The sequence below is a fragment of the Octopus sinensis genome, linkage group LG5 (genome assembly GCF_006345805.1).
Source record: "Octopus sinensis linkage group LG5, ASM634580v1, whole genome shotgun sequence".
Taxonomy (NCBI): domain Eukaryota; kingdom Metazoa; phylum Mollusca; class Cephalopoda; order Octopoda; family Octopodidae; genus Octopus; species Octopus sinensis.
In genome coordinates, this window is record NC_043001.1 from 127,566,824 (window position 1) to 127,582,391 (window position 15,568).

A 15,568-nucleotide genomic window follows, 5' to 3' on the forward strand; every position below is an offset into this window, starting at 1 on the left:
ATATATCTCCTTTACTGCAAAACACCACTCCTTGTCCATCTCATCACCAGGCATAAAGCCACCTCCCTCAATACTACACCCAACTCAACTGAGGGGTCTTTGGCAATCTCACTAGCACCAGTGCAAATTCCATCCTTTTTGGTAAGAGGATTTATAGGTTATTCTTAATTGAAGAACCGGACACGTATACCCATCATCACTACTCCATATTTAAAGGCTGAGAGACATTTAACTGACACTCACTGTAAATAGGTATCATGGGTGATACATCCCAGCAATGGGCAATACTTGTAGTATTTACACTTGTAGTATTCTATTCATATGGCTTGGGGAGAAGGCTGGTGTTTTTATTGGACTCTCGTGTGTGTGAGAGAGGGGGGAGAAAGAAAGAAAGAAAGAAAGAAAGAAAGAAAGAAAGAAAGAAAGAAAGAAAGAAAGAAAGAAAGAAAGAAAGAAAAGAAGGAAGAAGGAAGGAAGAAGGAAGAAGGAAGGAAGGAAGGAAGGAAGGAAGGAAGGAAGGAAGGAAGGAAGGAAGTGTAATAAATTTCATGTCCAAACCACAGCTTCATGCAGGAAACCAAGTAATATTGATCCCCATTAGATTTGAAACAGGCATAGGAATGATATTACCAAATCTTTTCAATCTCCATCATTCCTGAAACCAACATCTAATCTCAAGTGTCTGAATGGGTAGGATAAATGGTAGTCTACGAGATATCACAGTTCAATAATAGCAGTTACCACATAGTGAGATAACTATTAAATCCTACAAGTAATTATTTTTTTTTTTTTTAATTGGGTGTTGGTGCAGACTATAGAACCTATGCAGCAGCGCCTAGCCTTGCCAGTTCTTGTCAAGCTGTCCAACCCAACAAGGAAAACAGGTATTAGATGTTGATGATCATGATTCACTCCGACCCCATTACATCTAAGGATGTGGGAGCATTCCACATCTACAAAGCATTAAGTAATGTGGAGCTAAGTCAACCTGTTATTAAATAATACAAAAGAATTATAAATTTCATATAAAAGCTGTACGAGCTTTGACAAATTTGTAAAGTCCTTGAGTAATATCAAACCTTTTACTCTAAGAATCATCTACACAATACATAAGGGACCCACACAAGTACAGTGAAGAACCCTGTTCAAGAGATCAAGATAAAGTGTTCAGAGGTAGACTTGCTTTTTTTGTAGATTTTTTTTTATTAAATGAATTCTTTTGTTTTAATTCAATTATATTTTATTTTCATTATTTACAGAAATCCTCGTATATCCACATTTTTAAAAATGTTTTTTTAATTTATTTTTTATTTGTTTTAACTCATCCATAAAATCTTTTGTTTTTAAATTAAAAATAATAAAAAAAAAAAAAATAAACCACAAACAAACAAAAAGCAGAAAGAAATAAAAGATTTCTGGCAACTAATAACTGAATATATTGTTGTTTTAGGTTTTGTTTTTCATTGAAAAAAAAAATCTTGTAAAACAAAAATGTGTGTGCATGTAAGTGCACACACACTTGTGTGTGTGTGTGTATGTTGGAATATAAAAAAAAAAAAAACAATCTTACAAAGTAACGAAAACAAATGAACATTTAACCATTGCAAAAATTGTTAAATAAACAAGTTAAGTTAGATAATCAGAGAGGAGGAAGATGAAAAAGATAGCGAGGTAGTAGTAGTAGTAGTAGTAGTAGTAGTAGCAGTAGTAGTACTAGTAGGGGTGAAGGAGGGGGAGGAAGAAGATGAGAAAGAGGAAGAGGAAGAGGAGGATGGGGAAGAGGAGGAAGAAGAGGAGGGGAAGAAGAGGAGGAGGAAGAAGAGGAAGAGGAGGAAGGAGGAAGAAGAGGAGGGAGTAGAGGGGGAAGAGGAGGAGGAAGAAGATGAGAAAGAGAAGGAAGAAGAGGAGGAAGAAGAGGAAGAGGAGGAGATGCACGAAGGAAGGTCAGGTTGCTGAATAAATGAGGAAAAAGAGAGATAGAGAGAAGACAAAAAAATGAGAAGAGAGCAAGAGAAAACGTAAGGAGAGATGGAGAGAGAGAGAGAGAGAGAGAGAGAGAGAGAGAGAGAGAGAGAGAGAGAGAGAGAGAGAGAGAGAGAGAGAGAGAGAGGAGAAGAGAGATAAATATGTAAGAGAGAGACAAAACTAAGAAGATGGTCGAGTGAACAAAATATATTTATAGCATGTAGGAAAAGAATGAAAAAATATCAGAGAGAAAGAGAGAGAGGCATTAAGAGAATACAGAATTAAAGGTGAAAGACAGAACTTGAAAGAAGATGGATGAAACAAAATACTGTTCTAAAAAAAACAGAATTTGTTAAAAAGAAAAAATTAATAAAAATAAATGTTACAAAAAATGTCCAAAAAAAAGTCAACAGCCTCCAAACATCGATGACGACGACAGTGACAGTAGTTGTGATGGTGGTGGTGGTGGTGATGATGATGGTAATGACAGTGGTGATGTGATGACAGTAGTAGTAGTGGTTCTTCTTGTTGTTGTTGTTGTCACTGCTGGTGGTAGTGGAGGTGGTGGTAGCGTGGTGATGATGCATTAGAGCTAGCCAGGTCTTCCTTACAAATTGTACTTGGAGCGTGAGAAGATCTCTTGTCCCTGGCAGTACTCATTGTAGATCAACTTGAAAAGGAAGAGATGGAACACAGTCACAAGGAATGCAATTGAGACCCAAAATAGAGTAGGCAGCCCACCAAACTTGTGACCATGTTTGTGTAATGCTATGACATGATGTTCATGTGCTGGGGCTGAAAAAGACGTGAAAAAATATTTAATAAATTTTTTTTTAAAATTAAAATACATGGTCAACACCTAACTCTTTTACTCTTTTACTTGTTTCAGTCATTTGACTGCGGCCATGCTAGAGCACCGCCTTTAATCGAGCAACTCGAGCCCGGGACTTATTCTTTTGTAAGCCCAGTACTTATTCTATCGGTCTCTTTTGCCGAACTGCTAAGTGACGGGGCCATAAACACACCAGCATCGGTTGTCAAGCAATGCTAGGGAGACAAACACACTCACACAAACACACACACGCATATATATATATACATATCTACGACGGGCTTCTTTCAGTTTCCGTCTACCAAATCCACTCACAAGACTTTGGTCGGCCCGAGGCTATAGTAGAAGACACTTGCCCAAGGTGCCACGCAGTGGGACTGAACCCGGAACCATGTGGTTGGTAAACAAGCTACTTACCACACAGCCACTCCTGTGCCTATCTAAGTGATTTTTTTTTTTTTTGATAGTCTTAAAATACCAAAAGAGTAATTAGAAAAATAATAAATTCCATCCATCCACTATTTCTTGGAAAGAGTCCTGTCAGAAGCAACAATCATTAGACTTTCTGGCTAGACTTCTAAGCATGACCAATGGAGACTATGAATATTATCCAACCATCTCATTCTTGATCTATCCCAAGGTTTCCTGCCAATTGGATCAGTTTGAAGAACCTGTTTTGCAATTCTGACCTGCCACATTCTAATCACATGTATGTAGTACTAGACATCTAACTTCTCAATGTGGAGTCTCTCCTAGCTCAACTGGAAGAGACCCCAGGAGGAATTCAGTTTGACAATTTATCAAAAAAATTTTCAATATCACACTTTAAAATAACATGCATGCAACAAAACCATTTGGCTTCAGTCATCCTTAGAAATAAACTACTTTTTCATTTGAATAGTACTTTAAACTCCCGAAGAGAGGTCAACTTGGAGAGTGAAAAGTCAAGCGAAGACAACAGAAAAAAAACTGTCCAGCTGAAATATTCAAACAGTATAAAGGACACACATTATTATGGTAAAAAAAATTCCTTCTTGATTTACCAGAGCATGTAAAGTTTCTTTTTTGTATTTCAACTGGTCAACATCACCATTATTTTATATCCATTTTCTATGCTAGCATAGGCTAAACAGACACTCAAAGTCAATTCTTATTCACAATTACTACTTACTACCCTTCCAGACAGGTTAAAATACCCTGTTTCATTCATATTTCCTGTTATAGGAATGGCTTTTACAGCTGAACACTCATCTTAACAACAACCACTTAACAGAGAGTAGCAGGTAAATTTTATCGTGGCACCAACACTAGAGAGGTTGTCCTGTCCTCAACCAGACTAAAAGCTCCTTTCAACCAAGCATTATTTCGACTTGACTGTCAACTATCTTAAAAAGTATACTGGTTACATTTTATCAAGGAACTTGTATAAGGCAAATCTGATGAGCTTTGTTGGATCTCCACACTGATGACACTGATGTCTAGTCTGAACATCATCATCATCATTTAGCATCTGCTTTCCATGCTGGCATGGGTTAGACAGTTTGAAAGAAAATGGTAGGCTGTAGGGCTGCACCAAGTTGCAATCTGATTTGGCATGGTTTCCACAGCTAGATGCCCTTCCTAATGCCAACCACTCCAAGAGTGTAATGGGTGCTTTTTATGTGCCACTGGCATGAGTGCCAGTTATGTGACAGCAGCCACAACTATGATTTCACTTGGCTTCTGGGGGCAAATAGAGATGAGGAAGTTAACTCTACTAAAGGCACTGAAAATTGGGATAAATCATGTAGTAGGTGGTGAAATTCATATAATGTACTGGATTTGGCTCATTCTCACAGATTATCTGCCTGATTAAGATGACTCACATCTTTCATTTGCAACAGAAGGAGATCATTGATAGCCTTGAGTAAGAGAGACAGCAAATAAAATAGTAATCATCATCATCATCGTTTAACGTCCGCTTTCCATGCTGGCATGGGTTGGACGGTTCAACTGGGGTCTGGGAAGCCCGAAGGCTGCACCAGGCCAGTCAGATCTGGCAGTGTTTCTACAGCTGGATGCCCTTCCTAACGCCAACCACTTCGTGAGTGTAGTGGGTGCTTTTTACGTGCCACCGACACAGGTGCCAGACGAGCAGTAGTAGTAATAATAATAATAATAATAAAGGTGGCATAAATGATGACACCGACAAGAGTAAAATGACAACTCACCTTCTGCAATTTCTCTCACATGGATTGCATGCTTCAGTTCCTCCATGTGCAGTTTATCAGCAGTGATGTACAAAATGGAGGTGATAGGATTAGTTAACTTCACAGGAAACTGTGCCCACTTTTTACTGAAAAAAAGAGAAAATGCAATAAACATTGCAGTTGTGGTCAAATTTATATTTGTCTGGTGAAATGAAATAGTTAAGTGGAACCAATAATGAACAACTAAATCAGAGAGACTGAAGTTCTAATGTACCGCAGGTATTTCATTGTATAGTTGAGCAGCAGAGTTGTAATGCACTTCAATTCATCTAGCCGTTAGAAGCTGGTGTGTGATAAAATATTTACTGATATAGATTGATGTAGATATATATACCTTCCTTCTTGGGACATATAACTCTACTTGTGAAGACCTGTTGAGGCAAGTGAAAATCAAAATCGATCAACATCAATGGAATTTGTAGTTGTGATACCAGTGCCGGTGGCACTTAAGAGAACTATCCGAACGTGGCCATAGCCAGTGCCGAGTGCCAGTGGCACGTAAGAGTACCATCCGAACGTGGCCGTAGCCAGCGCCGTATCAACTGGCCTCCGTGCCGGTGGCACGTAACAAACACCATCCGATCGTGGCCGTTGCCAGCTCACCTGGCCTCTGTGCCGGTGGCACATAAAAAGCACCATCCGAGCGTGGCCGTTCGCTAGCCTCGTCTGGCACCTGTGTCGGTGGCATGTAAAAAGCACCCACTACACTCACGGATTCGTTGGCGTTAGGAAGGGCATCCAGCTGTAGAAACACTGCCAGATCAGTCTGGGCCTGGTGCAGCCTTCGGCCTTCCCAGACCCCAGTTGAACCATCCAACCCATGCTAGCATGGAAAGCGGACGTTAAACGATGATGATGATGATGATAGATTGGCATTTACTGATATAGATTGGTGAGGATTTTTCTGTTATTTAATTGCATCATGGAAACAGAACAATACCCTTGCTTCTAAAAGCCTTACAGAACTTACAAAGCTTAATGTTTTATTTTTATACTTTGATGGACAACAGACAAAAATGGATAGATCAGTACAACTGGTAATTAAACTGGCACTGACACTCCATGATGGGGGTTCCAGCTGATCCAATCAATGAAATAGCCTGCTCATGAAATTAATGTGCAAGTGGCTGAGCACTCCATGGACATGCATTTTCTTAATGTAGTTCTCAGAGAGATTCAGTGTGACACACTGACACAGAATGTGACAAGGCTGGCCCTTTGAATTACAGGTACAACTCAATTTTGCCACCTGAGTGGACTGGAACGACATGAAAAAAAGCATCTTTCTCAAGGGCACAACATGCTACATGAATCGAACTCATGACCTTACAGTCATGAGCTGATTATCCTAACCACTAAGCCATCTGCCTTCACACTATTGGTGTGGTGGCTCTCCAAACCTCATAACAATCAAACCTATAACGATATTTATGGTAAATTTTTACTTTTATATTGATTTCACTTTGAAGGTGAAATGTGTTTTGAACAAATCTCACCATCAAAACTATCAGAAATCACTCGTTCTTTAAGTAAAACCTTCCCCAGAGCTGATCACTTAGGTTGAGGTGGGGTCATCTGTATGCAGTACCTTTCACTGCTAGAAATAGCAGACAGTCTCCCACTACAAATGTGTGTTCATGCACACATATACAAACTGAATAACTTGAGTACTGGGAATGGCGTCATGTCTGATGTGCACTTTCAGTTATTACCACTGCATTGCTGATTTCTATGACAATAATGGCACAACGTTGGCTTTCTGCATTCTCAGGTGTTCTACTGAAAACAGTCATCTATCTCCACTACAAAACAGAATGTATAGGTTAAGAAGAGGAGCTATGACATTGCAGGAAAAGGTATATTGTGCCAAAAACAAAAAAAACAAAAAATGTTACTGTAACTATTCTGTTTGCCCCCTACATTTTGCTAAGTTTAACCCTTTAGTATTTAAACCGGCCATATCCGGCCAAAATATTTAATCTGTTTTATGTTCAAACTGACCAGATCCAGGCTCTCACACCTACCCTACAATGTTATTCTACATTAGGTAATTACACCATCAAGATCTTGAAGATATGAGATAATGCATGATTAATTGAAATCAATGTGAATCAATAAGTATTATGTTTGATAGAATAATCAGAACACTAAAGGGTTAAGGGAGTGGTTTACCTAAAGAATTAGTGATTTTCAATGGTTCTAATGATCTGATTCATTCAAAACATGTCAAAAACCATAAGAAAAACAAACTTCACCTTCAAAGTGAGACAGGTATAATAGTAAAAATTTATCTATCTTCTAAGTGAGATGGGTGTAATATTAAAACATTACTGCATTTGCCAAGTGAACACAGCGGTAAAAAAAAAATAGATGTGATATCTGGTAAAGACTAGTGTTTCAGATAAAACTAACAATTATAGATCAGCATTTCTTTGACAAAAAACATCCACCAAAATATTAGAATATGCTTCATCTTATAGCACACCATTGTATATCTCTGCTGCTTCTATTTCCAATCTGATTCATGCTACTGCAGACCATCACTATTCTCTCAAAGCATCATCATCATCATCGTTTAACGTTCGTTCTCCATGCTAGCATGGGTTGGACGGTTCAACCGGGGATCTGGGAAGCCAGAAGGCTGCACCAGGCTCCGGTCTTATCTGGCAATGTTTCTACAGCTGGATGCCCTTCCTAACACCAACCACTCCGTGAGTGTAGTGGGTGCTTTTTACGTGCCACCTGCACTGGAGCCAGGCGAGGCTGGCATCGGCCACGGTCGGATTGGTGCATTTTACGTGCCACCTGCACGGAAGCCAGTCGAGGCGACACCGGCTTCGGCCACGATTCGGATGGTGCTTTTTACGTGCCACCGACACGGAAGCCAGTCAAGGCGGCGCTGGCATCGGCCACGATTCGGATAGTGCTTTTTACGTATCTCCAGTCCAGGGGTCCTGGCATCTGCCAGGTGCCAGTCATAGGATTGGTTCAATTTCGATTCCGATTTCGATTTCACTTGCCCCAACAGGTCTTCGCAAGCAAATCTTCGTAGGCATAGGTGCCTGTCATCGGATGAGGTTCGATATCGACTTCGCTTGCCTCAACAGGTCTTTGTGTGTCCAAGGGAGGAAAGGCATGCATAAGTGGGCATGTTTGAAATATTAGGTCTCTGAATATCTCCAAGATGTTTGGTCACTTTAACTGCCTCTAGGTTGCAGATCAAACTCAAGCAGAAGTGAGCAGAATTGTATTTAAGCTGAGCTGATTGGGGTGCTTAAATAAACTACACTGGCACATGATCAAATATTTTCAAACATTTATCATATAATGACTATATTCAACTGGTTGGTTTGAAGAAAGACATGGTCCAAAGCCCTTTCAAGCCCACCTAAATAGCTAAAGCTTAATTCTATCTGAGCTGAAGTGCATAACAGTCAATCGAAGCTCAGATAGGATACTGATCTATCACAAGTAACTTTTCCTACTGAAGGAATTAAACTGAGTACTGCAAGTTAACAAAATAATCACGGATTCCAGTGTTACAACTCATTACAACAGTGAACCATATGACCCCCAGATAACTATGGACACAATGCAGAATTGGTGACAAGGAAAGAGCAATCAATTTCACTGTCCAGTGATCCATTAGTTTTTTCTGTCAATTCTACATGTTGAGAGATGGGGAAATATTAGTCGAAAGTGGACTCAGATTTTCAAGAAACAAAGACTGGACAATACCACAAATAGGAATAACAAAAGAAAGTGATGCATAGAATGCTGGAATGGTAGTTCAAGCAAACCATTATAATAGATTAGTTATAGCCATATTATAATAGACTAGCAGTAGTAATAGAAGAGATAGAGTTTAGTAGTGGATATTGCTCAGAAATGGTTACTCTCTTTTACTCTTTTATTTGTTTCAGTCATTTGACTGCGGCCATGCTGGAGCACCGCCTTTAGTCAAACAAATCGACCCCGGGACTTATTCTTTGTAAGCCCAGTACTTATTCTATCGGTCTCTTTTGCTGAACCGCTAAGTGACTGGGACGTAAACACACCAGCATCGGTTGTCAAGCAATGCTAGGGGGACAAACACAGACACACAAACACACACATATATATATATATATACATATATACGACAGGCTTCTTTCAGTTTCCGTCTACCAAATCCACTCACAAGGCATTGGTCGGCCTGGGGCTATAGCAGAAGACACTTGCCCAAGATGCCACGCAGTGGGACTGAACCCGGAATCATGTGGTTGGTTAGCAAGCTACTTACCACACAGCCACTCCTGCGCCTAGTAAGTATGTATGTATGTATGTATGTATGTATGTATGCATGCATGCATGCATGTATGTATGTATCCGTGTCAGGTCATTCTCAATGCTACTGGCAACATGCAACCCAGTACAGCTTGTAGCATGGTCAGGTCATTGGTGACCCTACCAGCCTGTTTTGTAAAGAAGGTAGTTTTGTTGGTACTGTGCAGAACAAAAAACAAAATCTGTCAAAGAATAGATGAATTCAAGAAAGTCAATGGCCATGCAACAGTTGGAAGTGAGAGACCAATAGTCTTTGTGTAGACATCTCTCTAGGAGAAATTAAACTCTGATGTAACGCCTTGATAGATAATGATGATAAGTATGACAAATAACAGTAGAAAACAAAGTTATTTTTCAATGAAACCCTAACAGCACCATCAGAGTCATCCAATCTATATCTTGATGTTTCATTCAAACTTAAAACACTATATATAGTTTTAGCTTGTCTAAGGCACGAGCTGGAAAGATTAATTAAATAAAAATAGAGGAAAGATGTAAAAGAGAAGGAAGTGGACTAATTACTTAGGAATTGACTCGAATTTGAATTAAATTTGCTTGAGTCAATTTCTTCTGATTAATGAGAAATATGCAACCTCACTTCCACTGATTCTGATAAATGACACATCATCAGAAAAAGAAAAAGAGAGAAGAAGAAAAGAGAAAATACTGAGTCTTACCTTAACATGACAGGAGGGTCTATACAGCCAGCATCACAGGCATAGTAAGGCCGATTATTTCTGTCCAAGGAGACAAACAAGTTAGCCTTGTTGTCTTCTCCAACAATCACAGATATATTCAAATGGGTATTGTTACCATAGTTTATACGTCGGAAAAAGAAGTCTCGGTGCAAGTCTTTTGGTTGCAGAGTGAGCTCTAAGTGGTTGTTAGTGAAATGCAAACCACCAATGCTAAGTACCAAAGCCTGAAGAACTCCCTCAGCACCTGTTTCAAAAGACAAACACAAACAATACAATCAACGTAACAAACAGCAATAACACTTTCAAGCACTGACACAGTACCTGAAATTTGAAACAGGATACAACTGATTGAATCTACCCAGCTACTTATTCTGTCAGCCACAGAAGGACAAAAGGCAAAGTCAACCCCAAAAAGATTTTAACTCAGAACTTATAAGAATGGAAATATATAATGTAAAAACATTTGGTCTAGAGATCATCATCATCATCATCATCATCATCATCATTTAGCATCCGCTTTCCATGCTGGCATGGGTTGGACGGTGCAACTGGGGTCTGGGAACCCAGAAGGCTGCACCAGGCCCAGTCTGATCAGGCAATGTTTCTACGGCTGGATGCCCTTCCTAATGCCAACCACTCCATGAGTGTAGTGGGTGCTTTTTACGTGCCAGACGAGGCTGGCAAACGGCCACAATCGGATGGTGCTTTTTACAGGCCACCAGCATGGAAGCCAGTCAGATCTTCATATAATGATCCACTTATGATTTTGCCTATTGCCCATATATATATCATATCTTACATATAAAATAAAAATCCTTGAGTATCTCTCGTCTAATTTCCATCATGCGCAATGCATATGTAAGAAAAACTAGAACAGGGGTACAAAAAGCTATCAACTGTTCAATGACCTACAAATACATTAATTTTTAAAAACAGTCTGAGGCCCACAGAACACCTCAGTGGTGGTCTATTTAAAGGCTGCAGCACATCTGTTGTTGATGTTTAATATTTAAATGGTTTTATTAACAAAACAACAATAATAATATTGATTCCAGTATGGGACCAATATCTTTTTTTATATCACTCACAGGAGGATAAAAGCCAAAATTCAACTTACTAATCTTTAAATTCAGAACACTGTGGAAAGGAACTAAATGTTAATGTCTGCTACATGTTTAGTACAAAGACATTAATCAGTTCTGAATTAGCAAAATGACTATGTATTTCAAGCTGAGAAATATCAATGCAATTTGTGTCCTACTCTGAGTTTCTTGATAAACATAGTAATCAGATAAAATCTGAGTAATAGAAACTAAGTAAGTTAAACTGAATTGCAAACACACACACATATATATATATACACACAGACATGCAGGAAGTAAATAGACACCTATAATTTTCAAAATCTTTTGTTTAATACGCAAAGCGAACAACTGAAATGTAATCGATTGGTAGGACTACATACTTTAGTATTTAGTTGACATTCCCTTTGCAGTTTTCAATTCAGAAACTCTTTTTGACATTGAACTGATGAGCTTTGTGATTGTCTCTTGTGGAATTTCTGTCCACTTTTCATGCAACAATCGAAACAATTCATCTTTAAATTTAGGTTTCTGTTGAGTTTTTTGTATAGCTCTATCTAGTATGCTCCAAAGATATTCAATTGGGTTCATGTCAGAAGATTGGCTCGGCCAAGGAAGCTTTTTGATCCCATTTTCAGTCAGCCATTGTTGATTCCTTTTCACTGTGTGGCATGAAATCCCATCTTCCATGAATAAAAACTCATTTTTCTTTATGTTATTGTAGTCCTTGCTTGAGTATTTTGATGTATTTTTCAAAGTTTATGGTTCCAACACATTCGATCAGCTCAGAATGACCATTGCTGGTAACAGCTCCCCATACCATTACAGAGATACCGCCATGTTTCACAGTTGGTTGGAGTCGTTTCAAATCAAATTCTTGATTGGGAAGCCTCCAGACCCAAACACGTCCACTGTCTGAAAATAATGCAAATCTGGATTCATCTGAGAAAATCACTCTATCACAACATGAACTGAATTTTTCTGAAATCTCCTTAGCCCATTTCTTTCTTTTCATGATATTAATTGGTTGAATGAGAGGTTTTCTTCTAGCTGCTCATCCATTATACTCAAGCTTATGCAGATATGTAACACACGTTCTTGGACTAACTTCTAGCTGTTTTGCAATATCAGAAGCCTTTGAACGGGGTTCATTTTCCACAATTCTCTTCAAACAGTGAAGCTTCCTTTCCGAGGGCCCAGGTCGGCTGGGACAAGAATCTGTTGATTCTTTTCCTTGGCTTTTAAATTACACTATAATTCTATTAACAGTAGCAAGAGGATTTGAAGATTTTTGGCAATTTTTCGCTGGCTAAGACCAGCCTCAGATTGCCCAACAATATGACCTCTTTGAAAATCTGACAGTTCTGCTGAATTTTTTGTGCATGACATGATTACTCTTCGCAAATGTTTAATATAATGGCACCTGGAATGAAAAAGAATAATTACATTGTAAATTCTACACTGCTGAAAACATTAAGACGCTTAGATCAGAAATTTTGAAAATTAAAGGTGTCTATTTACTTCCTGCATGTCTGTGTATATAAATGAAGTACTCACCAGATTTGACCATCACTGAGCAACCTTGCTTCTCTAATGTGATCATCCATGTGGTGACAATCCGAGCAATGGCATCTTCACCAGCAGCATCAAGCCAAAGAGTGGAAGAGAAACTAAAGAAGACCAAAAGATGAAGTAAGCCAACTTCCATCTCTTTTTTTCTTTTCATTTTTTAATGAGAATGTAAAAATATAGAACTAATATATACCCTAGCAGAGCATGCTTGTCTTGTTTCTTTCCAGCCTCCAAATATCTTTCGCATTCAGTGCTACTATGCAATACCACACTTCATACACAAGGATCATAGAATCTTTCTCTTTGCATGAAGAGAGAACCCTTTTGTTGCCAATCAAAGTAATAGCTACTAGAACATTTTCCAACCTGTTGTTAATCTGACAAATATGCTTTCAGAACACCTACCTCTACCACTTGCCAATACAGTGCAAAATTTGAGGGAACCACTGCATCTGTTCACAACAAAGGAATTCTCCCTCTGAGTGAACAGTGGATTGTATGATGCTCATGTATGAAACATGATACTGAATGGTAGTGAAATATATACATTGAACATGCCATGATATGTAAAGGTTGGAGAGAAATGAGGGGAGCACGCTCTGCTGGATGTACACAAACAACAAACAATGGAGTATAATAACTCCCTGAACATTTTCCAACCCATTCTTACTCTGGCTACTATCACTCACCCTCTTCCACTGCCAATGTAGTCCATATACAAAGACCACTAGATTGAGAAAAAGTCACCAGATGTTTCTGGGAAAGTTACTCTGTAACAGACTAGCATCCAATCTTTGTTGCTGATCTGAATTATGTTACTTAATGTGGAGGTAAACACAAGCCATGTGAACACTTATGGCTCAAACTAATCAGTAGGTTTCTGTTTTAAATACACACCTAGAAGGTGTTTAGTTAATTACTAAAACAATACCATTTCTTTTCAAGGATAATTGATCAGCATTTGCAAAGACAGTTATTTTTTTAAAATATCTAAATTCATTTATTCATGCTTTTGTATATATTCTCGTGATCTCATGACCGACCAGGCTATCAGATGTTGCTACACATCGCTGGTCACAATGCGCTTCGCATTGTTGTAGCCTTCAAATGACGCCACCCTGCTGGCTAAGCGAGCAGGCCCACAGAAGAAAGAGAGAGAGAAAGTTGTGGCGAAAGAGTACAGCAGGGATCGCCACCATCCCCTGCCGGAGACTCGTGGAGCTATAGGTGTTTTCGCTCAATAAACACTCACAATGCCCGGTCTGGGAATCGAAACCGCGATCCTACAACTGTGAGTCCGCTGCCCTAACCACTGGGAAATTACGCCTCCACTTGTATATATTACATAACATTAACATTACATTCCTATCAATAAAGTCAATAAAGTGACAGTAGCAGAGGAATTGGTAGAAACAGTAGAATACTATACTGAGTGGTTTCCAGTAGTTAAGTTCATTGCTGTCTTTCTAGTTTCTAATTTGACCAAGGTTGACCAGCTCTCAAGACAGTTAAAATAATACCAGTGACATGGACATTACTATCTCAAGTACTAAGACTTAAAATGCTGGTTACCTGGTTACCGTGGCATATAAGTTACTGAGATCCCAACTTTACCCCTGAATGGGACACCAGTCCATCATAGGGCTACTAATTTACAGCTGAGTGGACTGGAGAACAGAGAAATGGAGTGTTTTGCTCAAGAATACAACACACTGTTAAGTCTGGGAACTAAAAACCACAATCCAGCAATTATGAGTGCAACAGCCTGACCATTAGGTCATGCACCTTCACAACCAGTTGTGAGTATTAAAATTATCTAAAGAAAAAAAAATGGCCTTGTGTTCTTATAACACGAATTAGTATGGCAAAAGTAAATGGCAGAATAAGGCTGAGAAATTTATACTAACAAAGATGAGAAGAGGATGGAACAGACATTGAATAATAGCAAATTAACAAAGAAAATAATCTTGAAAATGGACATGATGACGATGAAGCAGAAGAGGAGGCAGAAATGATTAAGATAATAAAAAATATATTTTTCCCTTTTATTTTTCAGTTTAAATCAACTGAGTGAGATGGTTTTATTTTTACAAATTTCAATATTTGCTAACGTTTGGAGCACATTTTTATAACTGCATTTGTGAACAACAAAAGTACAGTAAGACTATTTGACAATTCAGCACCTTAGCATGATAGATCTTATTTTTTGCATTCATATGTATTTACCATCCATAACAGGTGGTAAAACACTCTAATTTTCACCAAATGACAAGGGTTATGATTCTTCAAATGTAGAAATGCACTACAGTTCATAAACAACAACAATTATAGTAATACTAATTTATATATGGCATTTTTTTTTTTTTTTACTTGTTTCAGTCATTTTGACTGCGGCCATGCCGGAGCACCGCCTTTAATCGAGCAACTCGACCCCGAGACTTATTCTTTGTAAGCCCAGTACTTATTCTATCGGTCTCTTTTGCCGAGCCGCTAAGTGACGGGGACATAAACACACCAGCATCGGTTGTCAAGCAATGCTAGGGGGACAAACACAGACACACATATACGCACATACATATATACATATATACGACGGGCTTCTTTCAGTTTCCGTCTACCAAATCCACTCACAAGGCTTTGGTCGGCCGGAGGCTATAGTAGGAGACACTTGCCCAAGGTGCCACGCAGTGGGACTGAACCCAGAACCATGTGGTTGGTAAACAAGCTACTTACCACACAGCCACTCCTGCACCTATAGACATTTAAAAAACATCAGATACTCAAGCCACTTGTATTTAACCCTTCAGTATTCACATTTTGCAGTCACATGTATAGCTTTTTTCT

General features: G+C 38.8%; 1 protein-coding gene across 3 annotated transcripts in view; it reads right to left on the reverse strand.

Annotated features, from left to right (window-relative positions):
- Positions 1-1,522: 1,522 nt before the first annotated feature.
- Positions 1,523-15,568, reverse strand: part of LOC115211709 (uncharacterized protein KIAA2013 homolog) — a 103,025-nt gene continuing 88,979 nt past the window's right edge. For 2 of the 3 annotated variants that reach the window (XM_029780362.2, XM_029780364.2), the window contains exons 12-15: positions 12,710-12,822; positions 10,050-10,314; positions 5,008-5,132; positions 1,523-2,760 (exon numbers count right to left, since the gene is read on the reverse strand). In XM_029780362.2, the coding sequence (XP_029636222.1) occupies positions 2,573-2,760; positions 5,008-5,132; positions 10,050-10,314; positions 12,710-12,822 (691 nt within the window). In that variant the 3' untranslated portion in view covers positions 1,523-2,572. Of the gene's footprint in view, positions 2,761-3,193; positions 4,733-4,950; positions 5,133-10,049; positions 10,315-12,709; positions 12,823-15,568 lie in introns of those variants that run through there. The other variant, XM_036503072.1, reaches the window with a different exon arrangement.